The 20999-nt window shown below is 40.6% G+C and overlaps 1 protein-coding gene across 1 annotated transcript in view; it reads left to right on the forward strand.

The window, feature by feature from the left end:
- Nucleotides 1-20999, forward strand: part of NAV3 (neuron navigator 3) — a 1048024-nt gene that overhangs the window by 931034 nt on the left and 95991 nt on the right. The window contains exons 14-18 of the mRNA XM_019514774.1: nt 4806-4944; nt 9024-9300; nt 11762-12467; nt 14004-14492; nt 20625-20666. Coding sequence (XP_019370319.1) covers nt 4806-4944; nt 9024-9300; nt 11762-12467; nt 14004-14492; nt 20625-20666 — 1653 coding nt within the window. The remainder of the gene's footprint in view (nt 1-4805; nt 4945-9023; nt 9301-11761; nt 12468-14003; nt 14493-20624; nt 20667-20999) is intronic.

A 20999-nucleotide genomic window follows, 5' to 3' on the forward strand; every position in this document is an offset into this window, starting at 1 on the left:
ATATATATATATATATATATGGTGACAGCTCCATACCCTTGGCTAATTTTCTTTGCATAATTACCCCCAGTTTCTATCCCAATGTCTTTTTTTTACAGGCATCATCTTGTCTCCCCTGTCCATGCACTCAGTTCCAGTCTCCTTATCTAGTCATTCTTAGTTCTTCCCCCTGATCAAGTCCTTGTCCCCAGCCAGGCCTAGTTTCACCCTCAAGCTCCCTCTCCATGTTCTTATTTCTGTCTTTCTCTTCGCAGTGTCCTGTCACCCTCACCCCCATGTTATATTCCCTTCATAATGGAGTACAGATTACAGTCTTCTGTATACGTCAAACAATCCCTCTTCTCCTCCATGCAAGCCACTTGTCTTTTTTGTTCAGACACTGAATTTGCCCAGCTTTAACATTCCAGGCATTCAACAGACCAGTTGCCACTTATTCACCCTGTTTGTTTTAGCCTTCTGCCCAGCTAGTTCCTATCTTCCCATGACCCTCAGTTAGTTCCCCATCACCCATCTCTCTTTGTCTGTTAGTCCCAGACTCCTTGCCCAGTCAATCACAGCTTTCCTTTCCAGACCCAGGTCTCCTTGCCTTCTATCCCAGTTTCCCCTAACTCCCCTGTCACAGTCTCCTTACTTCTTAACTCCACTACATACTCCAATGCCCCATCACAGTTTCTCTTTCTCACTCCCTGCCACTTTCTCCTCCCAGTGTCCCTCTCTCCCACCCAGTTTGTTGTCCTAATGTACTTCACCTGCATTTCACCTCCCCACACTTTGAGTTTTTACAGCCAAACTCTTTCCCCTCTGTATTCAAATCAGTGAGGCTGCCAGAGTTCAACAGGTCTGTCAGTAAGAGCATGATAGAGAGAGAATTATCTTGCTTTTAGTTCACCTGCCCAGACTTGGATCCAAAGTTAACATGCCTTGCAGGGGCTCATAACTATAATTTCAAGGAAAGTCCTGCTCAGTCCTAGGCTGGAAAATGCCCAGTGAGGAGCATCAGGGAAATTAGCTGTTAAAATTCTATATGGAGTTCCCACACACTGGTTTGTCCCAAGCTTATATCTGGCCCAATTAGAGTGGACTTTCAAAGACAAGGAAAGGTACATCTCTAACACAAAGACCAGACCTTTTCTGAATTCCAAGACCCTTCTTCAAAGCACTGCAGAAGGAGGCTCTAGGGCAGTGATTCTCAACCAGGTGCCTTGAGATCCTTTCAGGATGCCGTGTAACATTAGCATGGTAAGCTGGGCAAAGAAGATTCACAAGACAAACCCAGAGATTTTAAAGAGGGATCCATATTATCAAAAACATTCTGAATTGTTGTGGTCTGAGTTCTTTGCAACAAAAGAATGTCTCTATTATTTTTTCTGCAGTCAAAAAGCAAATGAAATCTAAGAGGTGGTGTTTTTGAGGGGTACATTGAGTCTACTGAGGGGGTGCCATGAGTCTAAAAAGGTTAAGAATGCCTGGTCTAGAGTTTTAAAGAAATGGTTTATGGAATTTTGTAAGAAAACCACATTTTCTGGTAGCATTGTTTTAAAAAATAGTTGAATGGGGTTACCTAAAATCTCCTAAAAACTGAGCTGTCCTCCAATATGAAACAATTCAATTGGTTAAAGCTTCACAATGTTATAAGCAATTGAAACAGGTAATATTGACACAAAATGTTGTAGCAGCTGCATTGGTAAGAAAATGTGCAAAGAAGAGATGAGAAGGAAACAATACATGAGGGCTGTATAATATCAGATGTCTCTATAATGTTTCTCCTTGAGAGTTAATAGTGTGGCGGCGAAAGTTAAAAAGACTTAAAAACAGAAGTTACAGTGGGTATCTGCTGCAGGCTACCAGGAACAAGTGAGGAAGATGGAAATATTTTTGGATTAGTTCTCAAAGTGCTATATATCTGAAAACATCTGTATACTTGCCCATAAAGCAAAATCATTTACTATCTATTCAAGTAAATTTCACCCAGTTATCCATATATTGGCTTTTAGCATATTTCAGTTTATTGCATAAGCTGAAACTATAAAATGATAGAAATGATGTGGACTACTACTTTACAAGGTGGAATCTTTTGTACTTATGTGTCTGCCACATGATGCAAAACACTGTATAAATCACCATAGTTAGCTTTTGAATATCTTCACTAGAATTCCAGCTAGGAAGACGACTTCACATAGTTGTGTCTGTATTTCCAGTAGTAGCCAGACTTAAAGGAATTCCAATGGAGAAATAGTGAAAAAAGTATACAAAATAGCTAAGCTGGTCCTAATTAGAAAAAAAATATTACTGGAGTAAAATGTAGTCAGAAATTATGTTTAAGATCTTCCAAACATTTGAAGACTTCTGACCGCTTGAGATCAGAGAAGAATTCTGGCCATATATAGAAAAGATTTTGAAAGGTCTATAGAGTAGGTGTCAAGATAATCTTCTGCATATCTTCCAAGACAGCCAAGGAGAGTTTCCAGAGCCCACCACTAATCCATTAGGGACTGCAGCTCTGTGATGAGTGTGAAATATTACAAAGAAGACATAGTAGAGTGAAAACAAGAAATGAAATATCCCTTCCCCCAAGAGACTTGAGCTGCCGAATACAGATATTGTCTGCATCTAGATCTTGTTACAAAGCTTTCGTTACATAGTTTTAAAATTGAGATAATTTAAAAGATTTGAATCTTCCTTCTGAAATGTTTACTGTTCTAGCCTTAATAAGATGAAGATTCAAGATGAAAAAGGAAAAGCAGGATTACCATGGATACATTGCTCCTAGTTCTCTAGCTCTTACAATAGACCATGAAATATTGTAAGTCAGGTTTTAATAAATGGGAATGACTTATTTGTACTATTTTACAGTAAAACATAGAACTTTTTGTTACTTCTGAAAGTATACAGCTCATATCAGAACTTGCTTATGATTGTATTTCTGGGTTAATTAAGGTATATTGTCTTTTTTCATACCTAATCGCATCTAAAAGTACTTAGCTGTCATGCATGACAGTATTGCAAATTGTATAGTCCTGTATTGCAAGTAATATTTGAATAATAGGTTTTGGTATCTGAAGCTCTCTACCCTAGCACATGAGGCAATGCTAAAAGGGTAAAAAAGACAAGTATAAATGAATAGTGCTTACAAAGGCAGTTTTTAGATGAATATGAGTGATTTGTAAGGTGTTTTTTTTATAATCACTCAGATATGAAATTGTATTCCTAAGTCACTCTTTTGTATCTTACATGGCAATGATGCAGAAGAGGTATTTATTTGTAGCCCTTATATTGAATAGTAGAACATACAACTCTGTTATCTGCTCTTACCCTCCTGAAATATGTTTCTCTCGTCATTGAGGTCATGTACTAATTTGATTCCCTACCTTTGGCAAATGCAGGCATGCTCTCTCTGGTTGCTGTGATACTAACCTGATTGATCATGGCCCACTTTCCTATAGACTTTAATAACAATGCTCTCCATATCAAGTTCTTTGTCAATGCTATTGTCACTTTCCAAAGCCTTCAGTAAAGTAACCATATTTGCATATGTAAATCAAGGGTCCTCAGGGATTTCTGTTGATTTCTCTAAACTAATACAGTCGACACCTGTTTGAAGAGATACCTGATATAAAAATATGGGAGACTGAGAGCCCTGATATAATAAAGGCACATTTGTTGATTTGAACTTCATGAATGCATTTTAAGTAATATACTGATATGTTTTACATTTGCTGGGCTGGTTGGCTGTGTTCAAACAAACACAAAAAGCTTCAGAGGGAGTGAACCAGACTTTGATTACCAAGGGAGGTGATGCCAGGAGGAAAGTGCATTGGGACAACTTTGCAAAGGAACGATCATAATGCCTGCCTGCTCTTATTTGACAGCTCTCATTTTTAAAAGTGGGCAAAATGTTGTGTACTTGTCTTGGTAACCTAACAGACATATGAACTGTACTAATAGGCACTGCCTTTGTCTATTAAGTAGCCACTTTATGCTTTTATAATATTAAGCTAGAATCTCTTGAGTTCCCATAGTTCTCCTAACTTTCTCTATCTACCCTGCATGGGGTTTTCTCTATTGGACTTGGAAACTCAAGGTCAGAATGAAGCCCTAGGGAATGTTAATCAGAGTAGGTCCAAGAACCTGCTTCTACTCCTTTGCCTTCCTTATGACTTGCATGAGAATAGGTGGATGGAAGTGCCATAAACCTTGCATTTCCCTCTACCATATCACACTGAGATCTCCTCAGGCTGAATAGTTGTGTTTTTATGAGAATTGTAATGAATGCTCCATAAGTAATCAACTCCAGTGACAGCATTGTCCAAGAATCCTATTTTGATGACACAGCACCCACCAAAAAGGCTTAGACAAGAAAACAGAGCTACTGGAAATAATTGGTTTCCTGATGGATAGCTTGTTTGAGCTGCGGAAGGGATATTCCCTTTAGTTTTCTGTAGGCTGGGGTTCTATTGAGTAATCTAGGCTATTAATAATGCTTTGTCTAGCAATACAGGTAGGTTTAATGGATTTCTCTGCCATTATACTGAATGTGACTTCAAGGAAGCATGAAACAACCTGTTTTAATGACTTATACTAGTATTTTCCCAGACCAGGCATCCTGGTCTTTCACTAATCGAACAGCTAACCATACACATTTGACAATGACTAAATGATTAATTTAAATCTGAACATCAATATGCATTGTGCACTAACATACTTTCCTTAAAGGTAATCATGTAAGTTTAAGAATAGTTACTATAAAAAGTACTGATTTGAGTGAATCATGCAGTGAGTAAACAGATATCCTCCTTTCTCTGCAGCTGGGATGACAGCAGCTCAGTTAGTAGTGGTCTCAGTGACACTCTTGATAACCTCAGCACGGATGATTTGAACACCACATCATCTGTTAGCTCTTATTCTAACATTACTGCCTCTTCAAGAAAGAATGCTCACACTCAGGTAAGTGGCTTTTTCATTGCTGTGTCTTACAATGTCCTTTAAAGTGTACAGTGTACCAGGGAAAATGTCTTCAGTAGCAATACATTCAAACCACATAAAATGATGAATATTTCACATTTTCTATAGTATTTCTGTATGAGAAGGATTGCATTCTCTTAAACACAGAACATGATGTAGAAAAGTTGGGATAGATGGGTTCCCAGTGGCGATGCATAGGGAGTACACAGGGGTTCACGTGCACCCCCTGAGAGCACTGGTGCACCCCTCCTGACAGGCCACACTCCTCCACACTCCTCGCTTAGGTGATGGGCCAGGGGGCAGGTGGTGCCTCCCCTCCCCGAGCACTGGCCAGGGAGTGGGAGCACTGGATGAAGTGCCACGGCCACTTCCAGGAGCACCATGGCTGCTTTCCAGTTGGCGCAATTGACTGCGGAGGGGGACCCCCCCCGGTTAATGAGCTTGGCTGCAGGGGGATCTGACTGGTTGCTGGGAGGGGCACATGCCCCACCCCCCCGCCCAACTAAGGTGGCACCAGTTGCCGATGTGGGTTCCTATACCCTAAATCATGTTCAGAGTGATAGAATTTAGGGTAGAATTTAGACTAATTCCATATTCATCTGCCATGAAGTGTAATTTCAGGAAAGGATTCATACACAGACTATAAGGTTATTTCCCTTTTCCCTCTGTAGGGAGAAAGAAACCTGCAGAAGGAGACTGTTCTTCTGTCCCCTCTCCTCCATAGGGAGAGGTGAGCCAGTGGGTGGAGAGGAGGTTTTTTGTTATGCCCTTCCCCCACTCTCAACTATAAGAATATGGACATGGGCACGGGCATGGACATCTTAAGCCCCTGTTCCAGAGTTCCCTCCTGTGTTCCCTCCCAACTCAGGCCTTCTGCTAGGCTATTGTAGATGAGTAAGCCAAGTTCTTCCAGGATAAGGATTCCAATAAGCAGTTGCTTCTGTTCAGGCACGGACATGTCTTAGCCATTTGCTAACAAACATTGCTTTCTGCTTCAGTCCTTGTTGGTATGGTGAGGTGGTCCACCAAAAGAAATTTTCTGCTCTTGATTTGATAGAACAGCATTAGCACTCTCTTACTTATCAGTATTAGTCATCATCTGACCTAAGCCCTGTTGCAGCCAGCTCTAAACAACCTCCAGGCTTGTCATCCCTTCAGCGTGTTCCTGTCTGCGCAATTTGATATCAGATTTTTTTATCCATTTATTTCTTTCAACTTATACAAAATAAAACTCTTGTTCCAAGATCTGTTCACCTTTCGCTGAAATTCGAGACCATCAAAATATAGCTCTCAGCAAAGTTATAGCAACAGGATGTAGATTAACGCCCCCCCATCCCTACACATGCATCTGAGTATTTCCCTACAGATCTCCTCAAATAACAAAAGAGTTTGCAGAAGTTAATAGGTCTAAGCTATTGCAGAAATAGTGGAATGCAAATCTCAGTCAAGGAGCCTTCAGAGAATGTATAATTAGAATGCTTTGTGTTTATAGCAAAGAACCTAAAATTTGAGCATTTTGGTCAGTCATAACAAGGACCACACATCACTGTAAGAGGTAGTTGTCTCTAGTGACCCTGTTTCAAAGAATTCAGGGCTTTAAATATCAACATTTTGAATTGCAAGCAGACATGCAGTGAAGCTCAGGAAATCTGTGTCCTCAATACACTGCTGCACTTCAAACTTGGCACTCATATTTTGTATTACCCTCAGTTTGTGCAGTCCTTAGATGTATCCTCAGATACAGAGGATTGTGGTATTCTCTGGTATTATGGCAAAAGTGCAATGCTCATTTTACCATGAAAAGCTGGGGGAAAGATCACCTTGGGCACAGATGCTCTCTGAGTACATAGTACAAGCTTCCCCTCTAAATTCCAGACTTGGGTCATGCTCACAAAAGGTGGCCATGCAGGAGGAACAGTCATCTTGGTTCTTACAACTGCCTTTTCTTAGCCTTTTCCCAATCTCCTACAGTTTTACCAAGCTGGAAGTCCTCCAGTCCTAATCCCCTGCTTGAACTGGCTCATTTGTTCTACCACACCAGCATTGTTGTTAATGGGAGGCATCGAACTGAGAATTTAACCCTTTCCCATTTACATTTTTAGTGACCTAGTAATCCAAACTTCTTAGGTTCTCTTCTCCAATTTTGTTCTCAAGAACTAAGCCCAAAGGCATTGGGCTATTCTAGATTGCTGTGCTGTAAATCAATTAGAAGATGACTGAGACTTTCCAGTAGGTCTACTTTGCTCTACCACACACTCTTTTTGCTGAGGACTGATTCATAGTTATAATGTCAGCTGTACTCTGGAGGGGGAACAGCTCTTTCCAGCAAAGAGATACTGTGAGGGTCCCTTTGCAGTTAATTTATATAATTGGTACAATGAAAATAGACAACATCATTTACAACAAGATGTAGAAATTGGTCATTTTGCCAAACAATTAACAGTCATTTCACAGGTGGTGCGGTGGCAAAAAAGTCTTTCACAAATATTTTATTTAGCATTTCCAGTGATAATGCTGTTGGCCTTAAAATGTTGTCTAAGTGTGTTTAAAAATTAATCTTTGAGAAAACTGCTGGGGATTTTACATACTTAGTGTGTATACTAGAAAATACTCTCTTCTGAAGGATCCTACAATATTTGTATGAATATTTTGCTTGGCTTCTTTTCTCATCCATCTTGCACAAAATCTCTCTTTTCCTCTCCAAAGCAAATGCAACTGTCAGCAGAACCAAGCCTTAAATTAACTCTTGAATACTGTGCATGTCAGTGGAGTTGATTATTGCTGCATGCCAGCTCATTATTATTAATCATGTTTATTAAAGCAGTGCCTCGGTGCCAACCCAGAATGGAGCCCCAACTTACTTGGCACTTTACTAGCACACAGAAATGTACAGCCCTGGCCCTGTGGAGCTTATGGTCAAAATAGACAAGACAGAAGCAGGGTGGGAAAGAGCTGTGGTATATTATTGCAAAACCAGCATGAGCAATTTATGGATTTGCTACCATCGAAGAAGCAAATGTCATGGTAGTTCCACAATTGATCTCTTATTACAGGTAGATGGGGGTAAGTTGGCCAACCCAGAAGACAGGCAGGTGAAAGAAACAGAAGGCAGAGGAAAATGTGGGGAAGGAGAGTTATGAGAAGCAGATAAGGAATGAGGATGAAGAAAAGAGACTGTGAGGAAAGGGGGCTAGAGGTCTTTTTCACAAACAGCAGTAGCACAAGGACGAAAATCTGAGTAAAAATGTAGAAAATATTATCAGTGTCCTTCTCTGCTTCATTTGCTTGCACAGTTGCTGTGCTGGCTGTGGTCTCTGGCTGGCTCCTTCTTGCACTTTCTTTTCTCAGTACCACCTGCCTGAGGGAGGATGGGTGCTGCCTCTCTCAAGACTGTCCCCAGCACAATCCGGGGTCTGTAATGGGGAGTGCCCTTCTGGTCACTATTTGGCCTCCTTTCCTCAAAGCAGCTTTATCAATATAAAATGCCTCCATACATGCTCTGCTGCGTAACTGAGTCATCGCAGGGAAATTTCTGCTGGTAGCACCGTATTCATTTCAGTGGAAATATGCCCAGGGAATTCAGGTTACCAACATGAAGAAAGGTTTGGAAAAATAAGAATATCTGTTTAACTTTCCATCTAATTTCCCTCTGTCACCAACACCTGGGCTCAGACCTTCAATGCTTGTCAGACAGTATCCCTACTGAACTCAGTGGAAGGTTTTCCTGATTTAAAGCAATTATTAATTTGTAAAATCCCTGGAGAGTGCATGGACAACATGGTGTTATAAGAGATAATTTAAAGGAAATAGACTTTTATGTAATAAATTAGGAAATGTGCTTAGAGAAGAAGAATGCTTTCCCTGATTGGGAGCTTGCTTCAACTTTTGAAACTGGGGAATGGATGTTTGAGGGGGAAGTTTTTGTGACCCTCATCTGTGATTTTAAAAATATATATATAATTTAATGTCCTTTAATCTCCTTTTCCGCCTTGGAGTTAAGAATTTAGAAAATATTGAGGATGTTAAAATTTACCATTTCCCATGATATAAATGTTTTGCAGCTGAAGACTGATTCAGAGAAGCGTTCAGCGACTGACAGTGAAACCTGGGGCAGTACCGATGAACTGAAGAAGCCAGACGAAGATTTTGACAGCAGTGTAGATGGCAGTGGCAAATGGAAGGGTCTACCCTCAGGGCTGTCTGAAGACTCGGAAAAGGGTGGGCAAAAATCATCGCTGTCTGTTTCCCAGACTGGATCCTGGAGGAGAGGCATGACAGCACAAGTGGGAACGACCCCATCCAGGCACAAAACTGGAACAAGTGCTCTCAAGACCCCTGGTAGGATGATAACTTGGAAACTGCTAGTTTAAGTAGCATGGCTTGTTCTTTATGCTCAGTCTAATTTTTATAAATATTAAGGGATTTGTAAGGGATAAGAAAGTATTTTATAGATAAGTATGTGACAGGCATGACTAGCATGTGTTAGGGATGGATATACTAGTTATTAGAGTAAATAATTTCTCATCAAGGAATCTTAAAGGTATCATTTCTACCTGTTTTTCTTTGTGCTCTTCTCAAAATGTGCCACTGTTGTTTAGTATGTTTAAACAAATACACCACACATTGTGGCAGTATTTTCTCCCTAAACTATGGCCGACTTCAACATTTCCAAAGTTTAGGTATCAAATGAAGCATTGCTTTTACATGCCATAGCTTAGTGCTAACCAAAAAATTCCATCTTTTAAATGTAATGCTTGTGAAACATTTGTTTCAACACAGGCTGACTTTATAAGGGTGCAGAGATCTATTTCTCCTCCCTCCCCCCACTCCCCAAAGGCTGCTTAAAAATAGTGCCATCGAGTGTCACTGTTTTTGCCAACTGTTTCTGAAGTCAAAAAGTAGAGATGGAAAGCACCTTTATTAGATCATCTAAGTCCATCATTCTGCTACAAGATTGTCCCCTGCAGTACATTTTTGAACACTTTGTCCTGTCTAGTGAAAAATGCTTCTTTCATATCCATTTAAAAAGCTTCCATGTTAATAAAGTATAAGTAAAGATTTTCCACACAAGCTGGAGGGGATTATAAATCACATCTGTGTTTTCTCAGTCCTAGAACTGATAAGTGCTGTTCTGATGTCCACAGCACTTGCAATGCTTTCTTTTAGGTTATTTCAGAAGCCAGAGGTCATGTCAACTCAGGGATGCCCTAGTGACAAGTCTGTACTTGCATCTAGGTGTAAAGTGGTGTAAGGGTGTAGCTGCGACACACCACCCAAGGATTGCCTAAGCCAAAGGAATCCTCTCTGCTGTTGGAGCAGAAAAAATATCTGCTGTTTTAACAGAGAACTGAGATCTTTAGTTATTAAAAAGAGTATCCTTATGCTTTGCATTTATAAATGTGTGCATGAGAGGAGAGGGGATATGCATATGTGTATACACTGTGTATATATGTATATATTTGTAAGATAAGGAGCTGGGTAGAATGATAGGACTGTAATAAACTTAAGTTTTCTTTATGATGGTTTAGCAGCACAATAGAATCCATTCCATATATAGTTGTTAAAATTACTTGAAAGATGAATGAAATACTATGACATTCTCAATATAAGACCCTTTAGGAGTCTCTGTGAGCTTATAGTAGGCACTCAAAAAGATATCAAAGTAGAAGAATGCAAAGAAAGTGACATTGAATTGTATCTGTAAAATGTTAAAGATCAGTGGTTTTCAGACTTACATTGCACAGCAATAGAAACTAGATGTGTGAGCACAGCTGAGAACAAGCTGACAGAGTAACAAGCGTGCATAAGTAGTAGAGATATGACAAAGAAAATTAAATTATTATAATGATATAATAGTAGAGCCACAATATTACAACTTATTAAAACCGTTAGACTGTAGATAGTGCTTGGTAATTGTATTTTTGTGACTACCACAAAGGACAATTAGCTGTATGTGGATGAAAATATATTTAATTAAAGTGAAGTTGAAGAATGAAAGTTCATTTTTGTTTATACATAATTGAGATTGATTTTTTTTGGAATTAATTTAATTTAAAATGTATTTTCAGATACTGTTTCTTGATTATACCATATTATTAATGAAAAAAGAAACATTGTCTGAAAGTCCTTATGGTTTTACTGTGATGCTCTCTCAGCAGCTATGCTCCCATGTCCTATATATACTTAGAAATTGTTAGCAGAATGTCAGGCCTTTAATACATTGTGTGTATTTGATACTGACTGCTGACAGAGGATTAAATGCCTCATTATTCCAACTCTGAGTCAATTGAACTCTAAGACTATTGAACCCATATTTTCAGGCTCAATTTCAGGAAAAACAAGCTGAATGTAAGTGAACATTTACTGATAAGGACCATGAACAGCTGTTGCCCGTACAAAATTCCAGAGGAGCATCAAATATCCAAAAAAACCACCAGGACACAAAGGGTTAAATAACCTAAGAGAACTAAAAGAAAAATTGTACTGGAAAACCTTCTGGCTTAGTATTTTTATTGCATGGCCAAAAATATTGCAGGTACAAAAGACAAAGCAGTTGGAGCCCAATGATAGGCTGGCTGCAAATAAACTGAGGGCAATTTTTATGGTTCCTTTGGAGGAAATAAAGATAGACTTATTACCCGAACAGTACAGTAGATCTAGATTGTTCTTTTCTTTTATGGCAATTTATCAGTGTTTGTATATCATGTATTTTTTCCCCTGAAAACACATATAGTAAATATATGGTGATATACTATAGTTATAAATACAAAAATCTATATAATATATATATTTTAATTAGGAAAAACAGATGATGCAAAGGCTTCTGAAAAAGTGAAAACTCCCCTTAAAGGAGCCTCTATACAGCGCTCTCCATCAGATGCAGGAAAAAGCAGTGGTGATGAAGGAAAAAAGCCTCCCTCTGGCATTGGACGATCAACTGCTACTGGCTCTTTTGGTTTCAAGAAGGCTGGGGTGGGATCTTCCACTATAATCACCACAAGTGGAGCTACTATAACAAGCGGGTCAGCCACACTGGGCAAAATCCCCAAATCTTCAGCCATTGGTGGGAAGTCAAATGCAGGCAGAAAGACTAGCTTGGACGGTTCACAGAATCAGGATGATGGTGTATTGCACGTCAGCTCAAAGACCACTCTGCAGTATCGAAGTTTGCCACGCCCTTCGAAATCTAGCACCAGCGGGATTCCTGGCAGAGGTGGACATAGGTCTAGCACCAGTAGCATTGACTCGAATGTCAGCAGCAAGTCTGCAGGTACTGCCACCACCAAACTGAGAGAACCAACAAAGATTGGGTCAGGGCGGGCCAGCCCTGTCACCATCAATCAGACGGACAAAGAGAAGGAAAAAGTAGCAGTATCTGATTCCGAGAGCGTTTCCTTGTCAAGCTCCCCTAAATCCAGCCCAACGTCAGCCAGCGCCTGTGGAACACCGGGACTCAGGCAGCCAGGATCCAAATACCCAGATATTGCTTCGCCTACGTTCCGAAGGTAAGGGGGTTTCTGTGAAACGCATCGTTTAAAAAGAAAGGCATTGAAAGTCAAACTGTAGGATTTGCATCCACATATGCGAGTTACTTGCCACAAGCAAAAGAGAAAATATGAAAGAAACCGGTAATGCCTGTTAACAGAACATAAACAGTTACTGAGGAATAAGTATTTACTCAGAAGTACAATATCTTTCTCCAGAATGTGGACAGTTTTCAATACTGTCCACTAGGCAGTGCAGGTGGGACAGTTTTCAATACTGCTGTGCACATCCCAAAAGCTGTGATAACTTCTCATTGCATACGCAGTTGAGTAGCAAGCTCTCATGGAATATTCAGATCAAACCCAAGTAGAAAGTCCTGTCGTTCTTGGATGTTTGGTTTCTATGATAGTGTCTGTAGTCTGCTGGCAGAATGTACAAGTGGTTGACTCCATAAAAATACAGAGTAATAAAGTGTTTGCTTTTATATTGTCAGCAACTGCTAGTGATTGGGATTTCATTAACAAGGTAGTTTAGTTATGTATCTCATCCGAAACATGAACCAAAAAAAAGTCTGTTAGAAAGGACTGTCATAATGGTTATGAAATATAAATCACACTGTACATACAGATGAAAGGCTTCCATTTTTTAAGTAAAAGCCAATCGTGCCCTCTTGTGTCCAGATACTAATATAGCCTCTCTCTTTTTTTGGCTGTAAAATATGCTCCTGTTGACTTTCGTGGGCTGTATTATAAATAAAACAGATTGGTATACCATTATTATTGCTTAATTTACTTTTATGATTTGTTTTGAATTTATATCGGTATTGGATTATGAAGGGCATTTAGAATGCTTCATTTTTAGCAAAGACTAAATCATCACTATTTCAGTAGTTCAATTAAAAAAAATGTCATTATTACTGTAGAAGCATCCATCCACAAATCATTGATAGCAGGCACATGAAATACTTGTTTATCATGCCAGCTCTTGGAAAAAAAAAAAAAAATTGGAGGCATTTAGTTCTGATGCACATTATTGTATTTGACCATTGTTTGGCTGATGTCCACACGGCCAGCTGGGCAAAAAGAGCAAAAAGAAGGAACATTTTAGACAAGTAGTTAAATGCTTGTGGAACTGCGAAGGGTACCCTATTGCAAATGAACTTCCATAACCATTTTAGCTTCTTCCAAGAAGCAATATTTTTAGTAGTCTAGAAGTTTACTAGTAAGAGTGCCTAAACTAGCAAGTGGATTTGGGTGAAAGTTTATGCAGTCATAAAACAAATGAATTGCTTGTTTTTCATGTCTACATGAAGCTCCATACATGCAAAGAATACATTTGAAAAGCAGGGAATGAGAGAGTTTGCTAATGAAATAAATCCCACATTATTGTGATATAGTTAAGAGGATTTAATGTGGAAATGCAATTAATCAACAAGGAAGGCATTATTTTAGCAGCAGTAATTAAATGTGCAGTTTGGCTGTTATAATGTTATGTCATGAATGTTTAATGTGGCTGTCAGTTTCTCTGAATAACAATGAAATCTGTTTTACTTCTAGGTTGTTCGGTGCCAAGGCAAGTGGCAAAGCTGCCTCTGCGCCCAGTCCTGAAGGTGTGAAATCCACATCAGCAATGCCCAGCCCTAGTACCACTTTGGCACGGCAAGGCAGCCTAGAATCGCCCTCCTCAGGTACAGGCAGCATGGGCAGTGCAGGTGGGCAAAGTGGTAGCAGCAGCCCCCTCTTCAGTAAACCTTCAGACTTAAATACAGATGTTGTAAGCTTAAGTCACTCCTTGGCTTCCAGTCCAGCATCTGTGCACTCTTTCACATCAGGCGGTCTTGTGTGGGCTGCAAACATGAGCAGCTCCTCAGCTGGCAGTAAGGACACGCCAAGTTACCAGTCAATGACCAGCCTCCACACGAGTTCTGAATCTATTGACCTTCCTCTCAGCCATCATGGCTCTCTTTCTGGATTGACGACAGGGACTCAGGAAGTTCAGAGCCTGCTCATGAGGACCGGGAGTGTCAGATCTACTCTCTCGGAAAGGTGAGTTTAACAGTAGATACAATGACCACAAAACCTGTGAGAAGGCAACAAAACCACAAACAGCAGTAACAACCAAAAAAGAATGGTTGCTTGTTTTCCTAAGAGGACAGCATCAATTTGTAACTTAGCCAATTCTTTAATTAAAGAATAAGAGAAAGATAAGAAAGAGTGATTTTAAAATAGTCTTTGGCCCTACACCCCTGGCATCCAACTGCCAGCTATTTGCGGGAGGGCAGGGGCGGGGACAAGAGTTACTTATGAGCCCATTTTCTTATTTTTAAATGCTTTTTATATTCTTGTTGCTCTTTGTAAAGTATTCCTTAGGGCTAGGGACAGAAATTGCATACAAACTGGTATTAATGATCAAAAAGTGGTTCAAACCTGTAACATAGCAGAAGTTCAGTGTACACAAATTGCTTTCAAAATGGCCACAACCTGTTTAAGAAAATCTGGACAGATGTAGTATCAGACTTAACCAATTTAGATTAAATTCATTTATTGAACTTCTGTCCCAGATCCCTTCCAGATATAAGTTAACTCACAGTCCACAAGCATCCCAGGATGCTTTGCACTCTCCCTCAAATCTCCCTTATCTCACAGAGTGAGTGGACTAGCTCTGGCCCACATTGTCTGGTCCAGCTGAGCAGGGGGCATGCTCTAGCACCCTTCGGCTTTTGGCCTGAGCCACTGCAAGCATGTGGCTGCATTTCTGGAATGAGAAGTGATTGTCTGTTCACTTGCTTATTGGTTCAGTCTGCACAGTTTAGACTAACCTGCAAAGATTGAATCAATTCAGCCTCAAGCTTTTTGACTGTCTGCACATATTTATTTGGGATCTAGAACTGGTAAGAAAGTCTTTCTCCTCAGTTCAAACAGTTTGAGACTGTCAATTAGAAAATGATTTTGTAAAACACAATATGTGAAACTAAAACTTTGAACGGAAAAAGTAATTTTTTGCTTTGAAAATGTCGAAATAGGATATTTCAGCTGTTTCAAGGCATGTTTTTTCCTTTTTTCCCATCCTGCAAACTAATTTTGTTCATGCACCGTTGAACTTTGGACAAATCAGCATTTTCCAACCAAGAGTTGTTAATCAGAAAGTTCTTTAACATCTTTAGATGTAAGGTAGATAATATCAGATACTTTTATTTTAGCATAGCTTCCGACACACCAGAGCTTGTATCCCAATAATTTTATTAGTACGTATACCTGTGTATGTGACAGTAAAATTGACGCATAAATGTTGTCAGGTCCTGTTAGTTATATGAAATAATGCAATTACTTGGAATAATTACATTCTAGTCCATTGAATGGAAAAGGCAATATTTTATATATTATTAAGTATTATTTTTTAAAGAGTTTATTATATAGTTTATAGGGTCCTCCATTAATTCCTATTGCTACTATGTTATTGATAATGAAAAGGTCAATAAAAATATGAAAGGATGTTGAGTCTAGGCCAACACTTAGGTTTATGCAAAGGACATATAACGTTACATTAAAAATGTTAATGGTTTAGCATTAGCTCCTGAGTGGTCCCCACTTCTTATATTTTATGTATTTGTTCAGTGACTTAATTTCAGTGGCTTCAATGTCTTTGCCTTGGGCAATATTTTAGTTTTAAGATTTGTCCACATGGGGATATTATGCCTGCATCCATAGAGGGTTATATATTTCATTGATCTAGTCTCAGAAGAAGCCAACACATGCATTTGGAAAAAAATGGTGTAATTTCATGAATGATAGTCCCAAATGGATCTTCGTAGTTTGTGGTTTCCAAAAGAGCAGTTACAAATACAGAACTATTTCTAACCTGTTTCATATAGACAAAACTTCTTATAACAATTTTTTTTTCACAACAATGAAACATGAAAAAATGAAAACTGAAAATGTGAAAAATCCTTCTTCCTTTCTTTTTCAGTTTACTTTGTCAGTTTATAAGAGTTTAAAAGAAAACCAAAAAACCCACACTCTTAGGGCATTGTTACACGTTAGTTTTGGGCAACTTCTGGAGATTTTAAGCCCTAGATTCTCCAAATGTTAACACTTTAAATGGCTTAAAGCACTGGATCTCAAACTTCTTAGACTTGAGGCCCCTCTCACTCCTGCCATGCAGCCCCCTGGCCCTGCTGGTGCCACTCACTTGTGACCCACAGCAGGGGAGGGTGTGTAGAGCAGGGGGACATGGCCTGCCTGCCAGCACTCCCCTCGAGCCACGCACACTGTCCTGCACCCCACCTGCCCTCTGGCAGTGGGACGAGGTCAGGGCAGTGTGCTCCCCACCCCCGTCCATTACTTCTCCTATGCTGGCAGCAGGGGTGGAATGGGAGTCCTGGCAGTGGTGGCAGTGGCAGTGAATCTCACTGCCCAGCTTTGCCCTTCCATGCTGGGTCCCATTGGCTGGTTCAGCCAGGCTGCAGCCCCATGCTTGCTGTGAATGCAGAAATTGGAGCAGGGCATTTGCCTCTCCCAACACATTGCCTACCCTTTCCCCCACCCAAGTAACCTGCATGGAGCTGTGGGAACTGCTCTCCACTGCTGCCTGGCTGCTACATGCATGTGTGCACATGTACACATGCAGATAGTGTCCCCTGCTGTATTGGCCTCCTCCTGCTCCCTCCAGTCCCAAGCAGCCTCTTGCAGGCTGGAACGCTGTCTGCCTGCAAGGGGAAATGCACAGTTTCCTGCATTTTTCTCCTTTAAAGGAGAAAATCCACATTTTTCTGTGAACCTGGCAACAGCAGCAGTGGTGGGCGCAGTGCACACATGGGTTGCCTCAGCTGACCCAGGTCATGATCATACCAGAACCATGTCTCCATGGACACCCTGAACCTGCTCATGATCCCCCAGAGGGCTGCAGACCCCCAGTTGCATACCGCTGGCTTAAACCACTCATTATGCGGCTCAAAGACACTCCACTCCACTCCAGTATTATCTCTGATCCGCACAACCCAGCTCCTGTTCCATTAACATGTGGCCACTCCCTACAGATGTGGCCTTCAAACTGAAGTCCTTCAGTATCCCATGATGCAGTGGCCCCTTCCCCATCCTTCTGTTCTGTGGGCTGCTTAGTAGAGCAACCTGGGGACTAGGGCCAGAGCTTTTGTATTTCTCCGAGCCTGCAGCCCCCCAGTCCAGGAATGGTGACTTGGGACACCTTTCGCCACCAGTGCTGATCCTGTCTGGGCAGCCACTGCTGGACCCCATTCCTGCCCCCACTCTTGCCAAGCCCTGGGGAGTGGAGGAGAGCGTGGCCAGCTCCAGAGAGCCCCAGATCTGGCTACGCTTCATGAAGCCATAAGCTCCAGCCCCATGACTCCAGTAGTGTCCTGTTCAATGGCAACACATAGGGGGTGCATGGAGTTGCATGTGCACCCCCTGAGAGCACTGGTGCACCCCCGACAGGCCATGCTCCCTGCTTAGGCAATGGGCGGAGGCATAGATGGGAGCACCGGTGCCCCCCCGTGAGCACCAGCTGGGGGGGTGGAAGCATCGGATGAAGTGCTGTGGCCACTTCCTGGTCAGCCGGTCGGTGAGATTGCCCATGGGCCCCCCGCTAGTCAGTGAGATTGGCCATGGGGGGATCCCCCTCAGTCACTAAGGTGGCACCAGTCGTCCATGGCCCTGCTCCATGCATCCCATCCTCAGGCAGTGCATTGAGAGCTGGCAGTGGATGTTATGTAAAGGCCGGATCTAACGTAATGTCACCCTTACCTTCACTGTTCTAGACTTCCTTTAAAACCATGTTGTTATTAGGAAATTGATTTGTGTAGATGCAAAGAATTTAACTGGTTGAAATGGAAAAATGTGATTCCTGGTCCTCAAAACAAAAGACTTGATCAGTTAGGGAATTGAATTAACATGCTGTAATATTGGCACCAATGAGCATAAGATGACATACGGACATCTCAGGTTTGGGGGCTTAGTGAAAAGGACTTAATCATATTTTTAAATACACAATACATGCATATTGATCTTTATTTGTAGGCAGTTGCAATAATTTCCATACCTTGGTTAAGGAATAATCACCTTCATTTTATTTAGGCAGGCAGGGTTCGAAGTTGTTAGCAAGCTTTCAGGCACAATCACCCTTCTTCAGGCATAGGGAGTCTGCTGTTCTGAGACTCCAAGGCATGAGAGCAGCTGGAATCAATACTTACTCACCCTTACTCACCTTTGGCCTTTTTTCCCCCTGCTTTTTTTCCCTCTCCTTTCCCTGATTCACCCTTTGTTTTTCTAATTTCTGCCTATTTACATTTTCACTGATGTCCTGCCACACTGTTAGCTTCTCTCATTCCTTGGAGTCTCAGAACACCAGTGACTCCCTATCTCTGAAGAAGGGTGATTGCGCCTGAATGTTTGCTAAGAAAGTCAGCTGGTGTCATAAAAGATATCACATATCAAAGAACCTTGCCTGCCTATGGCCATAGACCAACACTGCTACAACCGAAAAACCAGCCTTCATTTTATTTAGGCACTTTGTTGGGCATTACAAACATCTGTTAAATAGGCACTTTGATTACAGTGTCTATTATCTTACAACATTTCAAGCACTGATTGTCTATACCGTATAGCATTTATATCTAGGGCCAGGGAGCATGTTTATTTTATGATACCTAAAAAAGTATGCTGCCAAAAGTAGCTTCATAAAATCTGTTGCTTGTCATGGATTTTGTCTACATGCTGAAGAAAATGGTTTTTGCCATTATGCTCATTATCGTTTATTTTGTATTACAGTGATACCTAAGGGCACCAGTCAAGAAACAGGGCCCTTTGGCTTAATGCATGAACCATGCATTAAATTCCTTGTAATCTCATTTTAAGCTATTTTATGTTTATGTGGGGAGCAACATGCTAGTTATCAAGCCATATTTTATAACTGGGCCAGCCACTTCTTGCCAATTATAGTCAAGCTTATATTACATCCTCTCCAAGTTCTTTCTTAGTGCATAGATCTAGATCCTGGTTAACTAGGAGACTTTGCTTTAAAAATTCTTACTGTTTTGCTAAGACCAGTTAAGTTCCACTGGGTTCATCAGTGTTCAGGGTCCTTAATATTTCTTTTCAACACCTTGTCAAATAGACCTCCTCTGAGTCGCATTACATGGCACTATTTTAAAAATGCCAGTGGTCAGTCCAACACGAGGGCTGCTAACACTGTGGAACTTGATCATTAAAGAGCGTGTGAAAGTTTTAGGACATTTCCTTAGCTAGGAAGTATACACCTAAAGCCCGCTCATTGCTACATGCTAGAATGTTCAGTACATACTGCTCAGTCTCTTATGGAAGTGTGATGTACTAAGTAAACTCCCGAAGCACATTTTGCTGAATCCTCATATAAGCATCAAATTCTGCTTCCAAAAGACAAAAGTATATTTTAATTCTCTAGAAAGCTAATTTGGATATTGGCAGCCAGGCACGGTCCCAAATAGCTATGGGAAGAGACAGTGCCTGCATGTTTCCCATTTGACAGAAGGTCAGGGAATTACTTCTAGACAACTCCCTGTTTGTGGAAGAGTTTATATCAGTAAAATCCATTGTCTGGTGTCTCATGTAGTTATTCACTCTAGCATGAAGCGTGTGTAAAATGTTGCTGCCCTTACAATGCGATAGAATTCTATATTCTTTATGGCTTCATGTTGACTACAAAGGCTGCAAGACCACAGAGAAGAAGGACCTCCATTTATGTAGCACATATTTCTACAAACTGAAGCTGTCATTTGGCTTCTGGCAAGACCATGCTGTCATAAAACCTGTATCTGTTAGGCAAACCTACTAGAGGATCACTGGAAACTGTGAAAAATGCAGATTCACACTGTGACCATATGATTCTCACAGATTTCAGGGGGAGTCTGTATGACTTGGTAAAGAAGATTAGCAATTTTGGGGCAGAAGTTCTGTCTAACTTGGACAGTCTCCAAATGGCTATTGACCCAGACCAGAGCATGTCTGGATGAAAAATGAACCCATATCTTATCCTCTTTTCTAATGAGTCAGAGTTTTATCGTGAAAGATATATTAAAATAAATTTTATGACCTTTTGTTATGCAAACATATCTGGACTTTTAGAAATTTTAATCCTGAACAGTCCTGTTTACTGTGTGTCCTTAGGGGTTTTTTTTGTTTTAACAGCATGCAGCTTGACAGAAATACACTACCCAAAAAGGGACTAAGGTATATATTTTATTCAGCATGACTGCGGCCTCTCTGTTTTTCTGTAACCTTTTCTTACCTGTCTCTCCTACTCTTCCTCCCTCTGTTGATCCCATTTGCAACAGAGCTCCTGGTACTTAGCTTAAAATCAAACAAACTAGACCTTTGACATTGGACTTACTCTTTCCAGTCTGGCCTAGTGAGTAAATTGAGTTTAAAGATATGTTCTGAAAAGCAAACACTATTAAAAATAGTTTCTTCATGTGATGAATGTTAAAAGAAATTCAATACTTTAAATTAAAAAAAAAGAAAACAGTGCCTTGGCAACACAATGAGGCTAATGGTTTAAAACTT

The sequence above is a fragment of the Gavialis gangeticus genome, unplaced genomic scaffold (assembly GCF_001723915.1).
Source record: "Gavialis gangeticus isolate Ggan-Ray unplaced genomic scaffold, GavGan_comp1, whole genome shotgun sequence".
NCBI classification, from domain to species: Eukaryota; Metazoa; Chordata; order Crocodylia; family Gavialidae; genus Gavialis; species Gavialis gangeticus.